At 36.3% G+C, this 19,886-nt stretch overlaps 1 protein-coding gene across 1 annotated transcript; it reads left to right on the forward strand.

Annotated features, from left to right (window-relative positions):
- Positions 1 to 9,037: 9,037 nt before the first annotated feature.
- On the forward strand, positions 9,038 to 16,732 carry LOC145767238 (exopolyphosphatase PRUNE1-like). The gene is made up of 8 exons (XM_082579027.1): positions 9,038 to 9,172; positions 10,804 to 10,905; positions 11,299 to 11,507; positions 11,873 to 12,060; positions 13,042 to 13,226; positions 14,058 to 14,285; positions 14,837 to 14,922; positions 15,464 to 16,732. Exons 1-8 carry the CDS (start codon positions 9,122 to 9,124, stop codon positions 15,534 to 15,536), a joined length of 1,122 nt encoding a protein of 373 aa, XP_082435153.1. The 5' UTR covers positions 9,038 to 9,121; the 3' UTR covers positions 15,537 to 16,732.
- Positions 16,733 to 19,886: the final 3,154 nt, after the last annotated feature.

Genomic DNA, 19,886 nt, shown 5'->3' on the forward strand with positions numbered 1-19,886 from the left:
TAGTTCGGTGCTGTTTCGTTTAGACCTATCCATGAAGGTACATTTATGGTTGGAAAAACGTTTTTTAAAAGTAGTTTCGCAACAACCAATGTAATTAAGAACCTTCGGGCTGTTATCAATGGTAGCTTTGTAAACAACGGCCTTCTGCAAGCATTGCCCATTCAAAGGACAATCTGGCCTCACTCTACAATTGCAACCAGGCTGCGATGGTACATTATCAGCCTGCAATATTGCTTTATTGTGGGAGGATATTACGCTTGCAACATTCGGAGTACAACTGTAGCTCAGCTTACAACTGTAGCTCCAACTGTAGCTTAAATATATATATATGTGAAAGATTGAAAATGGGTTCAAGGGAGTCAATAAAAAGTCTTCAGTATCTTAAAAACAATACTACATCAGGTGGATAGAAAACACAGCCAAATTTGACATCTACCTAAATGTTTACTCTTGAATGAACCCTTTTATGGAGCGGTAAGCATTGGCATAAAGCAACTTCTTTAAGAGTGCCTGGCTATCACTTCATTGGTTTATAAGAGTGGTGTACCAACAACCAAGGCAGTGGAGAGGATTATTTAGGCCTAGTGTCAAATATCAATGAGGCTCTCAGACTCCAAGTTCAGATATTTCTAGGAAAAACGCACCATATCTAACAAATACGAGGAGGTTTCATAAGTTCCCGGGCTCTTGGAATGGTTGCAGCCTTTAAAATCATATTGGGTCCAAATATATCTTCTAGACAACTACTTAGTTAAAATACTGATTATACGAGGTAGATATTAACAGAGGCCAAAAGCTTCGGCCTGAGTTGACATTCTCTGGCGGGAATAGGGTTGTAAAGGGGTGGAAAGCTTCCGGGAATTTTGGAAACTTTCCGGGAATTTTAAAGGACCCGGGAATATTGGGAATTTTCATTTGGCGTTTATTATGTTTAAGGAAGTGGCTATATTTATGGCACCGTAAATACAGCCGTTCCAAGCCTTTTTCTTAATCTTTACGTCGATTTTACTGCGCATGCGCGCTGGTGCGTATTTTTTCTTCTTTCTCAAAAAAACAAATGAAAAAAAGTGCATATATACTGTAACTTCTAAATTCAACCGCTTTTCCCATGTGAATCTGTGCCGCGTGCAATCTTTGTCTGGCTCGTACTTCCAACGATATGAGTTCGATACCACCAAGAGATGTTTCTTTTTTTAAACTAAATTCGAACCCGAAGTGACTCAATCGTTAGGCTACGCATTTTTGTGACCGTTCAGTTTAGTTTGTTTTTAGTTAGAACTGACCATCAAAACGAAAAAGCAATATATGACAAACATAGCAGAGTAAGGTAGAAGCGACAAAACGCGGACGTTATAGGCTAGCGTGCATGATACCAAAGCAGGACAATCAGTTCAAAATATGGGACGGTCGCAACACCTTTAATAAAATTTTTATAAATTGAGAACAAAAGAGAAAAAAAAGGCTAGTGAGTTTTTTTCTTTAATAATTAATATGAGTAAAAAAAAAGTTCTAAATTTATAAATTTTTTAGGTGTTACGACCATGCCATATTTTAAACTGATTGTCCAGCTTTGCTATCATGCACGTTATAACGTCGGTGTTTTGTTGCTTCTACCTTTTTCTAGACCTCTGTTATGTTTGTCATATATTGTTTTTTTGTTGTGATGGTCAGAACTAAAAACAAACTAAACTGAACGGCCACAAAAATGCGTAGCCTAACGATTGAGTCACTTCGGGTTCGAATTTAGTTTATTGAACCATAGGCATACGAAGCTGAGCAACGTTATTAAGTTTAGCATATTTAAAGATTATATATTATATTTACAAAAACACAAAACTACGCAACAATTAAATATGGAACGTTTTCGACATCACAAGATGTCCTCTTCAGGAATAACATACATACAACTTAACTACATCTGAATAAAATACAATGGTTAACTAAATCTATAAACAGGAAAAGACAAAAACTGCACAGTACTTCTGACTAGCTCAAACTCAACGATAGGCTCCACGAGAATCAAAGGTAACTGCATCAAAAGGTGTTAAACAGATCACATGATATGGTAGAAAGGCAAGGTGCGAAAAAAAACTAATTTTAAAATACAGAGAGCAAGAAAGACGAGCCGCAAGCATACAATTGTCTGTTCAACAGTGGATTGTGACGTTTTATGTACAAGGCTTCCAAAACCTTAGTTTGATACTCAGACCTGCCTGTGGACATGATCTCAAATTGCTTGATAGAAACGTTGTTTTGAAATTCTGTACATGAGAAAATGTGATCTTTAATTGCGCTTTTCTGTACAGAATTCAAATTGAGGTGTTCCCCAGCTCTAGTCGATAAATGTCTTGTTGACATATCGATGTATGTCAGGCTTGCATCACGCAAACAACTGAATTTATAAACGACATTAGAACATAAAGCAAAGGGCGTAGGCGACTTCAGCTGGAAATACCTGCCTACTTTGAACGTTCTATATACAGGGTAAATGTCACAATCAAATTTCTTTTTGACAATTTTAGCTAGATTTTTTTAAAATCTTACCGAATCTTTTCCCAAGAATGGTAGATCAAAAAAGTTGCTAAAATCGTCTTCTTCGGGTTTATCTTTCGGTTTCGTATCCAAAAAAGCTGTTAATATTTTATCAAAAAAGTATGACGGGTATCCATTTAAATGTAGCATATTTTTCAACTTGTTAGTTTCATTGTGGAACAATAAGTCCGTCGAGCAAACCAAACGGGCACGAGATAAAAGACATAAGATTAATCCAGATTTCCACTTATTTGGGCAAAAAGCGTTGTAATTTAAAAGTAGGCCAGTGTTGGTGGGTTTTCTCCAGATTTGTGTGTCGAACGAGTCATAATTTATTTTTACTTCAACATCTAAAAAGGCAATAGTGTCATCAGATTTTTCAACTGTAAATTTGATATTTTGATGTTGAACTTTTAAACGTGGCTATTTGACCAGCTCCGGTCAATAAGCAGTGGCTATTTGACCGGCTCCGGTCTTTGAATCTGAAACACTATTTGACCGGTCATGACGTCACTGCATAAGCACTTTTTTCTTTTTCTCTTTCAAAGCAAAAAACGAGAAGCGCGGACATAAGTTCTAAATTCACCACGTATACTTAACTCAGTCCGTGGCACGTAGGGTTCATCTCCGGCTGCCAATCCAGAGGGGATGAGTTCGATACTATCCGGAAGCTTTATTTTTTTTTATCTAAATTTTGACCCGAAGCGCATTTGTGTGGTCAATTTTTAATTTGAGTAGCCTACAGTCCAAGTTAGTTAATAGTTCTCAAGTTAGTTATATACAATACTTCTTTTAAAAGAAATGATAATGGTAAAACCATTTTTAAAGAAGTATTGTATATAACTAACTTAAGAGAAAAATGTAGGGTCGTTCGGCAACACACGTTCACTTATGACGATCGGAAAATTACCAAGAGAAACTCTCAAATTCCAGCAAATTAAAAAAACTCTAACATTATTACTCACATTTGAAAAGACATAAAAAATGGGCTGTAGGCTACTCAAATTAAAAATTGACCACAAAAATGCGCTTCGGGTCAAAATTTAGATAAAAAAAAAAATGAATGAAAAAGAATGCTTCCGGATAGTATCGAACTCATCCCCTCTAGATTGGCAGCCGGAGACTTATCGCACGTGCCACGGACTGAGTTGAAGAATACGTGTTGAAGTTAGAACTTATATCGGCGCTTCTCGTCTGTTGCTTTGAAAGAGAAAAAGAAAAAAGCGCTTATGTAGTGACGTCATGACCGGTCAAATAGTGTTATAGTGTTTCAGATTCAAAGACCGGAGCCGGTCAAATAGCCACTACCTTATTCTAATCAATTTCAGTGGCAGAATTTCGACTTGTTAAAGTGGCTACCGTAAATGCAGCCACTTCTTATGTTTAAAGCATTTGTTAAATATTTCATCAATTAGAAAAAAATTTCAAAAACTTATCTTAAGCATTTCTTACGGTATTTTCTTTAATTATTATAAACACTAATTTGGTGTTAATTAAGAATGAGGCTTATGCACACTTTTTCAATATTTAAAAAAATACTGATCATATCTGGGAACACTCACACCAAGGTCCGCAATAGGCTCGCAAATGAAAGGGTGGTAAAACTAGTATCAGCCAGGTCAAACGACATTGTTTGAGCCGTGTAAAGACAAGTCAACTCAAGTTGAAGTTGACTCTAAAGTCGATGACGCTGCCAGAACAGTCATTAGAACATCATCTGAAGAAGCCGAGCAGGAGGAGATGCTAACCGGCAGCAACTAGAACAACGACTTTGTAACTGACTCAGTATTGTTTTTCTTTGTAAAAAAATAGATTGGTGATGATTCATTTTTGGAGTTATTAAACTAAACCATGTCCATGTGTTTGTATGTTCTTAAGTATTTTAGCTGCACATAGTAGGCTACTTTTATACTAAACAGTATAAGGTCATTATTTTCCTGTTTCAACATCAAATTAAGATTGTTTTGAAAGTTTCCTAAAATTCCCCAAAATTTCCATGGAATGTTTCGGCTCTGAAAATTTTCGAGAATTTTGCAACCCTAGGCGGAAACATCCTGCCACCGCCCAAAATCTTGCCTCCAGTTCATCACTAGTAGTTGTGGACTTAGGTACACATTACATAGCTTACTCGATTGTGCTGTAAGAATATGAATTGCACACAATTTGCTCCAAAAAAGCAAAATGGATATCCTCTGTTGAACCGAACTTTTAATAATGCCTTAATAGCAAAAATGCCATTAACTGAACCCAATATTTTTTTTTCTTGCAAAAACTATAAAAACTGATGTCAGGTCATTTTTAAAATTAGGTAGGCTACTGTATTCTAATCTGAGCAAGTTAGAATCTTGATTAATACAGCCTAGTCTAACTATCAGCATCATATGCTATGCAGGGTGCAGGCTAAAAAAACCTCATAGCTATCATTTGACGATGTGCAAACCTTCCTCAGGGTCATACCATTACCTATTGTACAAGCCTAACCTTGCAAGATTTGCACAATTCAAAGACGCCCGAATGAGCAATTCAGGGAAATTTCTTGCCTTGGTTGCTTGCTGCACTGATTAAATATATCCTAGTGTACCGGTGTAACGGTCCAGGAGTTACTGCGGTCTGAAAGTTACCGTAACTTCTGGACCGCGTATACGCGGTCTGAAAGTTACCGGTACTGCCAGTCCAGAAGTTACTAAAACAGGGTTTTCAGATTTGACGCTTGCAGCAGATTTGTATAAATGATTTCAACATTGGAAACATGTTAAACTTGAAGACTTATCCACTATTGCATCTTAACAACATGATTTACAGCAGAAACGTAATTGGGAATAAAGTGAAAATAAGATGAAAGTTAAAAGATGAGTTTTGTACCAGAAATTGTTGCTGTTTTGGAATGAAATTTAAATTTGTTACCTAACAATTTACGTGGGCTATCATTTTAACCTGATTTGTTTGTACTATACCATTTGAAGTTGTGTCCGTGCCTTACGTGCATTGGAAAATAAATTTGCATGGGGAGTTGATTGACTAGATGACCACTTAGCCTATAGTCTTTTGCTGTCATCCTGATTGTGCTATAATGCAACCTACGATTCACAATGTAGTAGGCTATTATGAGTGTTTTATTGACTCATTGTAGGCTATATGGCTCTGTTGAAACAAATAATTTAATTGATCATCGCTCCAAACATTTCAAATCGTTGCTATACGTGAATCGGTGGCATTTAATAAGCTACAGGCCTTAATATATCGTGCAAAGTTAAAGTTTGCATTTGAAGGCTGACTTGTTAGCCGCTGGTCTTGAGTTGTAGTTGACGAACATAGTCTTAGACTATATTTTATGTAGGCCTATTTCATGAAAGTTAAAACCAAAGTTTTCTAGTGAATAAAGCACTGAACCTATTTTTGGTCTGGTTTTTCATAACTACCGTTTTGAAGAAATATAAAGTAACTTAAGCTACATGTAGGCCAACCGATACCGGTAGTCAAAACGCCATCAACCTTCAGTGAGTAGGCTATCACAGTCTCACACGCGGGGAAGGCTTTAGCTTTTACGAAAGTGTTGAACACTTTGAGATTCCAATGAATTTCCGTTGGACTCCCATCGAAAACATGTGGCACGAAACTTAAAGTCTAGAATTATGGTTTCATGGTGAGAATATTTATCCTTGGGATTCATATCTTTCGCATACTTGCAGAGGGTTTAATCTACTGACCAAGTGAAGTTTCAGTCCATTTACAAGTTTTCCCAAAAGAATTTCGAAAAAGCTCACCCACTTACAATAGCAGTAACTTTTGGAATGCTTCTGCGAGTGCGGCGTTGCAGTCTGGAAGTTACTGTCAGTCCAAAAGTTACCAGCGGTGCCCGGCGTTTTTGCAATCGATAGAAAAGCAAAAATTGTTTTAACTAAGTGTAATGAATTCATTGCTCTCAAACTAATGCAAGCTTTTCAGTTAACATTACAAAATACCGTACGTACTTATAATTATTAATCTGATCTTTTGAGAGGTTAAAAATTTAATTATTTTTCAAAACAAAATTAAATAAAATTTAAATGAAATATTTGGGAACTCTTGTAACTTTTGGCATGCAGTAACTCTTGGATTGCTACACCGGTAGTCTGTGCTAAAATTTGCTTAAATGCACTTAATTATATCAGTTCAGTTTGTTTATATTTCTGACCATCACAACGAGAAAAAAACAATATTATGACAAACATAACAGAGGTCCAGAAAAAAGTAGAAGCAACAAAACGCGGACGTTAATGTCCTTGAAGTCTATGATTGTGCTGTCTCTTCCTTGTAATAATAAATTGAGATGATTTAACTCCGTAAACATGTCAGTTAAATAAGCAAGATTTTCTTCAAAATTATCAGCATTCATCACATCAATCAATTTTTTTTCAATCATGCCATTTTGTTTTTGGATTTGTTTGGCAGTTTGCTTCTTTTGCATTTCACTATCAATTTTATTCTGCATAAATGCCTTTACTTCTCTTCTTAGCTGAAATAATCGATTCAAAGCATTGCCTTTTGATTCAAAGCATTTGCTTTTTGATGACATTAAATAAAAACTCTTCTTTAATGTCTTCTTTTATTTTGTAATGGACGTAAACTAGCATCTGTGCACAAGATCGAACTCCAATGGACTCATCCACTGCAATGCTGAACAAGCCAGATTCTTTAATTTCCTTCACAACAGTCTCCTTAACATTTTCTGCCATTTCAAAAATTTGTCTCTGCACTTTTGTTGGATAGTGAAACTTGCATACCCTGCCATCACCTTTTATATAGGCTACCAAGTACTTATAGGCTACTTGCATACCATGCCTTAATCATTTATATAGGCTAGCTGGCTAGCCTACCAAGTAACCTACTTGCATGTTTAACTGTATGATGATTGATGAATCAACCATGTTTGATGGGTGTGCGGAGCACACACTAAATATACGCCACTGCAATATCCAGGGTTGCCATCGACATGGACCCCAAAATAAGGACAACAGAAAAATTAAATTTTCATACAAAATAAAACAAACGTTTTTGAACAAATCTCAGTATTTATGCGAGCCATTATATATCACATGCCATATTGTTTGCCAGAAACAATGTGTTCCAGCAACTCATTGTTCGTAAAAAAATACTTTGTGCATCTCACGACAACTCAGGTCTAGGTTTACTTTTACTGCAGTAGGGATTTGGCTGTCATTCTACTAAGTTTATTCACTAATTGTTGAAAATAAGACAAAATAAGGACTCAAATCAAAAAGAAGGACATTTCCTAGCAATAAGGACAGTAATATTTTCTAAGATAGAGTTCTTCAAAATAAGGACAAATCTTAGAAATAAGGACGGTATGGCAACCCTGGCAATATCCCTGGAATGGGGTGATTTACCGATTAGGTCCTTGTTGTGCACCGTCTTCCTGGCGTTCAATTAAAAAATGGTTTTTGATTTCGCCATTTACTCGACAAACCTCCTAAGAAACTCGAGTTGCTAAGCGATCTGTTTCCGACGGCCCTACCTACTGTAGCCTACACTTAGTTAATTACAAGCACTTTTGCAACTTTATGAGAATTCTGTAACTTTATGAGATGTTTTTTTTTATTTTTGTATCACTCTGCGTTCCAACCTTCTAAAAACAAACATGTTTTGATAACTACAATGCATATCCGAATCATATTTTAAGTTATTCTTTCGCCCACGCGTAACCAAGCGCTGTAGGCTACAACAGTCGGCAGCAGTGGCCGAGTGGTTAGCGCGTTGGGCTCGCAGTCGAGAGTCTGCATGTTCGACTCCAGCCATCCGCACTTGCTGTTGTTTCTCTGGGCAAGAAACTTTACGATAATTGCCTCTACCCAGTGATCGATTTCGAGTAATGGGTAGTACCAAATTTAAGTCATAAGTAGAGTAGACAACCGGAAACAGACATTGCCGTCGGCTGCAGTGTGGGTCAGGTGTACGTCGGAAGGCGTACACCGATGCATAGCGCTCAAGTCCGCTTTTCCGCAATGCAGGGTAAAGATATAACAAACAAAACAAACAAACGCATCGTCTATATGCTGCGCAAGGCTAGTTCTCGTCTAGAAGGACCCAGTTGTACCGCCGCTAGTGGTTTCGTAGTATCCTGTCGCACAACCTCATTGAGCTATCGGGGCGGACCTGTTACATTGAAGAGTGTAACAATAGTCGATCGTCGGTCACAGGCGGTACAAGAGTGAGTGATGTTTGTACAGGTCATGTAGTTATACGATGCAGTTTGTTGTTAGGCTGCAGTGCACGTTAATCTTTCTTGGTGATTACCTCCAACCTAAAGTTACAGAAACCAGTGAAAAAATTTACTGGTACAATCAGCTTAGGGAAATAACCTATCTGCGGATTACTTCCAATCTGGGCAAATTATTCAAATTTGAACTAGGCACTAAGGCACTTTCAGTTCGATCGTTGATTAGCCACAGCCACTCTGCTCCAAAGTAGGCCAATTAGTTTACAAGCTGGGTTTCTTTCTTGGTTCAGATTCAAACCATTACATTGATTTGGCATTTACATCTGTCATTGAAAGATAATCCTTGACTACAAGTGCATCCTATTCTACATTATGAATGCGTTTCTGTCCTCAACAAAAGTACTTTTTGAAAAATCTTTGCAAGTGAGTAATTTGACGTAGGCTAATTAATTGTGAAAATATGTATTCTTAATTAGGGGCTTTAGCCTAGAAATTTTGCATACGTGCATCCAAGTCCTGAACCTCTCCATTCTTTATCCTATTATTATTATAACTGCTCATCCACATCAATATATATTGGAACTGGCAAATTCAATCCACAAGAATTCATTAAGCTGTCATTTATTACTACATGTGTGCTTCTCTTTATTTTTGTTTTATTTTTTGGGTTTTGTGGCCATGCTAACTACAGACTTATAGCGTAGAGATAGCAAAATACATGCACAGAGTCCATTTAAATTTATTACCAGAAACAGAATGTGATATCTTCCACAGACTATCTGAATGCCACTCACACAACACTCGCCAATCATCCAGTAGTAACTATTTTGTATCAAGGGTGCGTACTGAATTGGGTAAAAAGCAGATGTTAATGAGGGGTCCTAAAGTATGGCATGAGGTTCCAAGCGATCTCAAAGGTGTTTCTCCAACTTCTTTTAAAATAAAATTTAAACACTACCTTTTTGATTTAGACGACACTGTATAAATGATAACTGTTTTGTCTATATAATTACATTATTCTATTTGCTCAATGCTCACCTCTTTGGTATATGTTACTTTTGATTTTTTACTGATTAAAATTGTCAATTGATATCTCTTAAACTCCACAATTAATTCATGCAGTACCGTAGCACGTTATTAAACCTGCTTAGTTTTTTTTGCCTAATAAAAACATATGTATCTATATCAGCAAATGCTTAATTTTTTGTATGATTGTTTGTGTATTTACTGTGTATGTTATTTAGACCTACATCACCTAGCTTGAGGGAGGTGGCTGCTGACTAGATGGCCGCTTGGTCTTTTCGCAGTTTCCTCGTCATACGACACACAGCAGATTATTGCTTATTTTCTATTCTTTTTATGTTTGTGTTTATGACAAATAAATAAACTGACTGACTATTACATGATCTACTATTCAGGCACGTTTTAAATCTTTCAAGGTTTTGCCACCTTTTCCCATTCATTGACATGCTAGTAGGCCTATATCGACTATTGTAGTTAGTGGTATCTTTTTTGTCCCGGACATGTTAATGATGCAAAATAAACTTAATGAATGACTTATAAATGTACATGTAAACTTTCAATCACTGACTCAGGCCCAGTCACTGAGATTGACAGAGTTAAAATCTCTGCTCGCTGTGGAAGTATTGTCAGCTAAGTAGTGAGAATGTCTGTTTAACGCTAAAATGGAAAAATTCACATTTCTCTGGAGTAAGTAGCTGTGTCACATCAATGCATTCAACGTCATATGTCAAAATAATAGGAATGACTAATGTTCCTTTGCTGCTTCCAGTTATTTGTTGTATTCAATCCCTGGTTGTACTGCATTTATGATCGCAATGTACTGTATGCTGTCGCAAGGGGCACAAAATATAACCTGATTATTATTATTGTCTGTGAAATTATTCAAACAAACCCAAATTAAAGATGTCAGTTTCTGAATCTGCTGCCCACTTTACAAATCTCAGTAAACTAGACCGGTACCGCATGATAGGTAGTTAAGTTCTGGTATTGTAAGTTTTTGTTTGTTTAATTAATGTAACTTATTTTTGAAGAAAACATTTGAAGTTGTGCACATAATACTTGGAAACCCATCATGTGACCTTGACTCATGTGTCTCAGCAGTTGTTTTGGCATGGATTAAAGCAAAGAATAATGTAAGCATTGTAATTTAATTTGTATTTTTTTTGGTTAATAAAAAAGCTTAATCATTTTATAGCCATAAAGCAAGGTACGGTTTGTTTTTTTAGCTCTGTGTATTTGGTTTCAATTCAACAATGTAGGCTAAATTAAAAATGACATAATTGGTGTAAGATTAACTTCTTTTATGTGTAGATTAGCTATTTGCAAATGCTTAATCGTGAATTGTAAATATTTTTAATAGCTTGTTTTTCTTTTTTAAACGTCATTAGCTGTCTACAATATCTGCAAAACAGTCAGCAAAGCTAAGCATGTAAAAAAATGTGCTTAGATTTTTTAAGAAATGGCGCAATGGGCTATCACCCTATCTCGATTTTCATCACTATTCACATATTTTCTCTTTTGTTTAGGGCCTAAGCAGTTCAGCCCTGTACATTCCTGTAATGAACATCAAGAGAAGTGAATTTCGACTTCGAACTGAAACCACCTTCTTGTTTAAGAAGTTAAATATTGAGACTAACAATCTGTATTTTCGCGATGAGCTTGATCTTCAAGATTTAGCAAAAATAAAGCAAAAAAACTTTCTATTGACTTTAGTAGATCATCATGTCCTTGCAAAGTGAGTATTATGAACAATCCATTGTTACTCAAAAAATGAAGTGCTTGAATAATTCACACAACAAACATTTGTGCACAATGCATCTATATAAACATTTTTGTGCTATTACTTTTTGATCTTTTGATGCTTGTGCGGTTGTTTGACTACTTATTTGGCAATAGAGAGTAAATCTTTGCAACAGAAGATCACTATATAATAGCCTAGACAAATTCTTTTGTAAGTGAGTGTTATTTTTGAAGCAGATTTTTGTTATTTAATTTGTTGTCTTCTTGTAGTGAGCTAAGCTAAATATTAAATACCGCACATTATTGGATTGTATCATTTTTAAGTCCATGTATTTCATTCTTGGTTATATTCTGTTGCAGATGTGATGAGGAATTGATGCAACACGTCAAAAAAATATATGATCATCGCATCGTGACAAGAGAAATTCAACCTCATATTGAAACGAATATTGCTCTAGTAGGATCATGTTCCACCTTGGTTGCTGAAGAGGGTCTGTCTTCACTGGGAAAAAATGCAATCATAGAAGATGTAAAAACTTTACTTTTAGGTTTGTCACTATTTCATCAAAATCTGAGTTGAATTCATTATGCCAGAAAAAATTGGAAGCTGCTAACGGTATGTCTTCATAATTAGGGTAACCCATGTTAGAACAGTAACTTTGTGGGGTCATGAGTGTTATTGACTATATATTGCATTTTTTAAGTTGTTGAAATACATGATATATTACTTGACGTCATACGAAGTTAAAGTAAAGCAAGAAAATGCTATCATATGATATTTAAATAGCCCTTTAAGGTAATTTTTACATTATGATGTGAATATTGCTTCCAGCCATGCAATTTCGTCCTTGCATTGCGTGGTTTGTACCTACGCAGCCTTCTTCAATCTTCATTTTATGACATTTTCAAGCTTATGGATGCCAAGCCTGGATCTCTTCCATCCATCACTCGGTCAGAAAGGCACTTGGAACAGATCCATTGTACCATGACATTGTTATTGCGAGATAGCTAATTTTGCTCTTCGACAGTGGTGAGGCAGATCTCACTTGCATACAAGAAGACACACCTAAAAAAATTGTAACATTACCTTGACTGGTAGTGGTCTGGTCCCATACTTGATTCAAGTGTTGGGAATGAGAAGATAAGGTTCTCATTGTACTAAGCCTTCGCCTTTCTAACGTCTTTCCTGCAGCGATTATGCCCATCCAATTTATTACACCCTAGGTAGAGGTGAGCGATGTTTTCAACAACCAGCTGAAGCCGGGAGTCGAACCAGGTTTGCATAATTGGAAAGCCAACGCCTTATCTGTTGCGCCATCCCACCTCGGCTACCTAGTAATATTTTTGTCAAAGGTAGCAATATTACATAAGTTAAAGATGAGAAAATATAATGTTGTTTTTTTGCAATAGGCCATATAACAATGATCGTCGTTTCGATGTTGTAGTTTTACCTTGACAACGTTGTTCATCATAGGCTAAGTGTTTTTGCTATTTGATAAAATTTAACATTGTTTGATCATATTTTTTAGGTGCAATATTACTTGACACCGCCAATCTATCAGTACAAGCTGGTAAAGTTACCTCCCGAGACAGAGAAGTTGTGAATAAATTGAGTGGAAACATCATCCATGAAAGCTTGGTCGAACTTTTCTATAGCTTATGTTCTGCGAAAGCTTCAATTGAAGGATTATCTACAAAAGACATGTTACTAAAAGTAGGCTACTTTGCTTCTGGTATTTTTAGTTAATTTTTTTCAAGTATATTGCAGTGTTGTTGTTACTTTGCTTTCTGGTTTATGCAACCATAAAACCAGCAAAACAATAAAATTTATATTATATTGATATAATAGTTTGTTGTTTTTGACCTCATTTTTGAGATCCTTGGCCCCAAAAACATGCAATTAGACATTTTGTTTAGAAAGTTTGAGTCAGAAATGTAGATTTTAGGCCAATTTTGTAAAACACTGAATTTTGCAATGGCGCCACTAGTGGCAAAAATGCAAATTTTAAATATGCGATTACTCAAAAACCAAGTAAGATAGAAAAACAAATTAAAAATACACTATTCTTGATCATTTCTTTGTGTCTTCAATAAACAAGAAAAATCTGAGAGGTGAGGGTGTTCACCATTGGTTGAATTATAATGGAATGACTCATCACTCAACTCAAGGACTCCGACTTCTCGCCCTTGACAAGAAAGGGTTGTTGGAGGTTAACACTAATGTAATCGGACAAAAACGGTTGTATTTCGCTATTCTGAAATATATCAAATTTGTTACCAATCTCATCACATCATTTTACTTGAAAACACTGCTATATAGATAGACAATTAGACATTAGTTACATGCAAAAAATTACTTTTGCTGAGTTATTGATGAGCACTTATAACGTTTTTCTTATCAAGCACGACAGAGTCTGACATCCTATTACAAGTAGTGCTGCATCAACCTTATTCTGCATCAAGCAAAAATGCATCCACTTTCTTATAGTCTTTAGGATAATGTAGTTGAACTAACTTACGTACAATGTTTATTTATTCATGGTAGGATCCAAAGATTTTGGAGGGTTCTTCTCACACCATCGTGTTTTCGTCTCTCCACCAGTCTCTGGAAGAATTTTTGCAACGTTCAGACGTTCACACCGTCATTCCAGCTTATTGTTTAGAGGAAAACCTATTGGCATGGATCTGTCTAGCCCCTTCCGCAAAAGCTTTAAGGACAGAATGTTTTAAATCTATTGCTGTGTATAGCACAAATAAGGAAGTTCAGGAAAAGGTATTTTGTGCTTGCAAGAAGTTGTTCCGTACTCATCTAGCAAAAGGTTTTATTTTTACCAGGGCTGTGGTGTGGAGTCGGGGAAAAATGTGTAGCTCCGACTCCTCGGTTTATAACTGGCCTACTGCAAGTTCAGTGTAGCCAGATTTTTTTTAAATTTTAGCTCTTTTCCATATTTTTAAGTTTCATTTAAATACTTAAGTTGTGATCAAAGTTGAAACGGTGACTCACAAAATTTGACAATCTTGAACAAATACTTATATTTCCTGGAAAATTTAAGACCACAACACGAAGAACAAAAAACAATATTTTGAAAAACGATTGCAAGCAAAAATTTTGTTGTTCATTATTTTGTATCAAGCCGCAGTCGGTCTTTTTTTAACGATTGCGTGCACGCTAAAATCCCATCGACTACACAGCCCTGATTTTTACATTGTTTCAACGTCATCAGACGTTGGTATATATGAATAAATTGATATTAATCTTCTTGTGGGTTCTATCAGATTTTTGAAACACTGATTACATGCAAACGATGTAATAATATGTTGCAGATCATAAATCAATTAGTTTCAAATAAAGACTTCAGGATTCAACGAAGCACGGAAAAGTCCCCATTTAATGGTTTAAAATGTTTACGGTAAGTTGGTTTAATCTCTAAATTTTCATTTATGGTAATTGGTTTATTTGAGATTCATACTTTGGGTGTTTTCTTGTTGTATTCTGGATGTTAGCTGTATAGTGTATACTGTATATGACAGGGGATTCCAACCATCGGTTGCGACCCAGTACCGTGTCGCGATAAGGTTGGTACCACTACCGGGTTACGAGACTCTCATTTAAAATGGTGGTTATATGAGTGTGAGTTGGTTGAAAATATGTCCTCAGCCATTTTAAAACCGGTTCGTGATAGAAAAAGGTTGGGGACTGCTAGTTTGTGATGTCAGTAAGTCGCTTTATAGCGACACTTCATTCATCTGTAAATCCCAACTCCCTCAAGCCGTAAAAGGTGCATGACAACTTGACAAGGTTTTACCTACTTTTTTACATCAACGTTGTTGAACTTTGAAACAATGTAAAAGTAGCAACTTTTGCTGTTCGATGACGCATTGTTTTTCTGTGTCTTATTATTGTTTTTAGTTGTCTTTGCAGTGAAGATTTAAGCAATTACTGTTTTGCAGAATGTACAACACTCAAAAGACAAGAAAACAAGTATTACCTTTGGTAGATGATGTTTTGCTCTCTCAATTTTAGTTTAAATCAACGTAATTCATTTATACAAACACTTCGAGGATGAATTTATCAAAAAGTCTTCGTTGTGAGTTGGTATTCGATTCATTTGTAAAACACTTTTACCAACATGCTTGTATAATCAATAATCATGAACAACAGAAATTAAATCGTCACCCATAAAAAGATTCCAAGTCTCTTTCATCTCAATAGAATCTGCAAGAAGTTCGTGAGATTACGTACAACATGACGAGTATGTCACAAAGCTACTTTCTACTTGTACCACAAACTTATCAGGCAACAATAAACTTTAATGTTTTTAATTTAAATGCAAAAGTTGTCTGATGTTGAGTTTTAAAGATAACGTTAGTTCTGTTACCTTTATATGTTAACTTTTCTGTTAACTTCCTGACGGTGGTCTCTTGGAAATTGTAAACGTAGCGCCTACTTTCTTATATTTAATTTTTTATGTTTGCATTAAAATTGTATTAAATTGCCGTGTTGCATATTGGTATAGGTTTGTGTTGCAAGTTCTGTTATGTTTATTTCTGACTATTACAGTAAAAACATTACATGTCAACATAGCAGAGGTCTAGAAAAAGGTAGAAGCGACAGAAACAACAAACAAAACACAGTAAAATATACTCTCTGCCAATACTCCATAAAAAACTGGACAAAATTGTAAACATCTGACAAATTTTATTTAATTATATATGATAAAATTAAATGAGGAGTTTTATGCGTGATTATAAGTAGTGCATTCATTGCAATTTAATACGAAAAATTTAATAACACAAAAACCTGGGAAGTGGGAACTAAGCTCATCATCCAAGTGTAATAACTACTGTTTTTTATATTTGTTTTTACTTGTTCATACTGTTATGTTTTTGTATCTTGCCTGACTTGATACTTGTGCACGGACTTTAGATACATGCATTTATGTGCAAGCTTACATTGGGGTTTAGCGCTTTTCAGTAAGCGTTGCATGTAACAGCCAAGTGACTGCCCGTGGTTAATAATTAACCTTTTAATGTGTTGCTCGATTGTCTTCCACTGCGTTGTTCCGTTAGTTTCTTTGTGAATAAGTGATTGTCACAGCTAATCGTCGATTATTTACAATTGTTGTAATGAACAACTGCTTTCAAATTGGCGTTATATGTATGTTGGTATGACGTTTGTCGTGATTTAATGACGTGTTATTGAATACAGTTGAAATTGTAACAGCCCATGGATGAGGTATCACCCACATCTGAACATGGTTTCAAGGGCCTAATTGATACCACTCAGGCCACTTCTGAAACGCCATTGTCTGAGTATAATCAGAACAGCACTGAATTTACAAGTATTTTAGATCTTGAGGCACCATTAGCTGTTAGTGTTACAGAAGCAAGTGACAACAGTACTAGCAACATTCATGAACAGAAAGATTGCAACAGTTTAGTGGGTGACGGTTTTAACCAGAACGATTTGCAACAACTCAAAAAGACTGGAAATGCAACGTTGAATGATGTATCTGATTTCAATCGTCAGTTTACTGATGAACTTATGTCAGGTAATGCCTCAGTTGATCAATCTGTAAAAAATAGTAATTTATTGGATTTTTTTGAATCTCCTGCAATGAGTGAAGGTTTTATTACTAGCTTTTCATTTAATCCAACAAAAATGGACGATAATGATCAGTTATTTCAAACCCATGCTGTGTTGGGCAATAAGTTGTCACAAAATGGTGAAAAATCTTCAAACAGTAGGTCTTCGCAAAGTGGCTCTAAACCGACAGCCATTTTGGATATATTTCAGGCAGGAACTACCGTTTGTACTAGTTCAAATACAACTAATTTATTAGAATTGTCAAATGAAGAACAATCTTCTATCGCGCCTGCACATTTGACAAAAGAATCATCAAATGTTAATTTGCTTTATGGATGTGAAGATGATACCAGTGACCAAGTAAATACGTTTTTAAATGGTGACAACAGTTCATCCATTTTTAGTGGCAGTGGTGAGACGTTGTGCACTGAAGATGTTTTGATTCCATTGTCTGCTAAAAATAATTCGTCTGAGTTGGACGTGCCTTTTCAGTCGAAAAGCAGCGTTTTTACGTTGGACAACGTAGGAAAAACTACAGCATTTAGTAAAAGCAATGATTGCACACATGCCATTGAAGACGATTTTCCTGATACGAACAGTTCAAGTGAGTCTAAACTGAATTTACTTGTAGCTAGTGAAGAAAACGCTGCGTTGAATGGCGCCAGTTTATTGGACTTGCAAAATGATGTTGGTGTGTTGATGCCGCTATCATACAGTTCAACAGAAGAGATTGCCATTTCAGAAGCTTTAGTAAATGATCAACCATTGACCGATCGGAACAGCGTAAACAATGACATCATTTGTGCCACTGATACTGACACTCTTGGGTCAATATTGGAAGGCACGATCAATAGCCCAAAATCATATGGCAAAGACGACACTAATTTTGTTGAAATGGAAGAAATAGCGTCACGTGATGATGCTAGTCATGGCACGCTTGAGCAAGGACCAGCTGTTTCAGATACCATGATTTCAGAAACAAATCACAGATCGTCTCCTGTTATAAATGGCGTTGTAAACGAAACTATTTCTGACATAGCTCCGAGCTCGCATGAAGTGAATGAAGATACCGGCGATTTACTATCCTTGAGTGAGGAAGTCACACCTCCCAAATACTTTACATCGGATAGCCTTGCCGAAACAATGATACCACACTTAAGTGGAATGGCAGCACTTGCAGACCACAGTGGTGTGGACGAGAACGAAACTGGCGTGGTACTTGCTGCAGCTTGTCGTGAAACACCCGCTTCAATTAACAATAAACATGATGATTTATATCACGACGTTAAAATGACCATAAACGTTATTTTAGAGTGTGTGGTAACTGAAAGCAATAGTTCCATTAAAAACCAAAAATCTTGCACGGACGATTCTTTTCTGCGTGATAGCGCCACTCGAGTCGAATCCATGGAAGAAAATTTAGAAGGTTTAAAGACTGAAGTGGATTCAAATCGATCTACTTTAAGCACAGAAGTCAGTTATTCAGTTGGAGACGTGTCTCTTAAGATGACGTCAGAAAATAATGGAAATCCGAAACCACCACCTCGACGAAAGAAGACGAAACAAAATTTGCAAACAGATTGCTGTACTGACGAGAATCAAGATCCTTTAAAGGAATTATTTGAAAGTGGAGTGCCGTTGGATAAACAGGAAGATATCATCGAAAAACCTAATGAGCCACTTGTTCCTTCGTTTTCACCAAACGTGGACAACTCACATAATGAGTGTGATAACTTCGAGAGTATTCGAAAGTCAAATGTGTCTCCAGAGTCTTTGTTTATTGAAGAGTCACAAAGTAACTTAAATGCAGACACAGATGCCACCTATCTAGGCGGCCAAACAACCCAACTGCTGGCTATTGATTCCAAGTCTGAAAAAAATCATGAAAAGAAGATGCTTTTGAATGAGGCAGAAAATGCTGTTGTGTGTGGACTTATGGCATCCAACTCTCCTGATGAGGACGTTTCCTTTCCGCCATCCAATGAAATGAATGTAAACGATTTTGTTATTTCTTCAGCAAGTGAACAAACGCCTAAAGATAATGAGGCTGCCACAGATGGTATTCTTCAATTAGATAAAAATAATGCAATAGTTCATCCCAGCACTCAGACAGTTCAAAAGAGGAGTTTATTAGATACTATCATTGGAGACTCAGATTCTAGTGATACCTCTCTACTTGGTGAGTCTCTCATTGTCGGTCCAGTAATTCTTCAAGACAGTCCTGATCTAATTGGAGCAGAAGAAAATTCTGCGTCTTGTGATGAGGATGAGTTGTTTGGTTTAAATGATAGCCAACAAGAAAACACAAGGTTTCTTCTCCCTGAAACAACCCTAAACAAGGAAACAGCTCCTGGCGAAATAATTGATTCTTTACAGATGAAATCACCGGATGAAGTCCTTGTTGCAGATCGATTAGAGTGTGTCATTATACCAACTGAAAACAGTTCAAAAACTGCAGATCTACTAAGTATCTCTCACACCACAACTGAAGAACCTACACTAAACGATCAGCAAGATTTTTTTCGAATAGATCAGTTTGATTCAAATCCCAATGAGTCCCTTACTCCAGATCAGGAGCAAATTAACATGGCAGATGAAAGGCAAATGAAAGAAAGTGTTGGCAAGCTTTCCTTGGAAACTGTTTTCATTACCAAAGCTGATGCTTCAAACGACATAAGTGAGTCTTTAAATATCGCAGAAGACAACGCTCACAATACTACAGAGGCAACGCTCCCTGAAAGTCAAATGAATATCTTTGAGCAACCTCAAACAGAGCAGTTGACTGTT

The sequence above is a fragment of the Aplidium turbinatum genome, chromosome 3 (assembly GCF_918807975.1).
Source record: "Aplidium turbinatum chromosome 3, kaAplTurb1.1, whole genome shotgun sequence".
Taxonomy (NCBI): domain Eukaryota; kingdom Metazoa; phylum Chordata; class Ascidiacea; order Aplousobranchia; family Polyclinidae; genus Aplidium; species Aplidium turbinatum.

Bases quoted from the DNA above. Each gene is read 5' to 3' on its own strand.
- LOC145767238 (XM_082579027.1), top strand. From the start codon at position 9,122: ATGAATGCGTTTCTGTCCTCAACAAAAGTACTTTTTGAAAAATCTTTG. The intron at 10,906-11,298 runs GTAAGCATTGTA...TCTTTTGTTTAG, and splicing joins GGATTAAAGCAAAGAATAAT to GGCCTAAGCAGTTCAGCCCT. The intron at 14,286-14,836 runs GTATTTTGTGCT...AATATGTTGCAG, and splicing joins ATAAGGAAGTTCAGGAAAAG to ATCATAAATCAATTAGTTTC.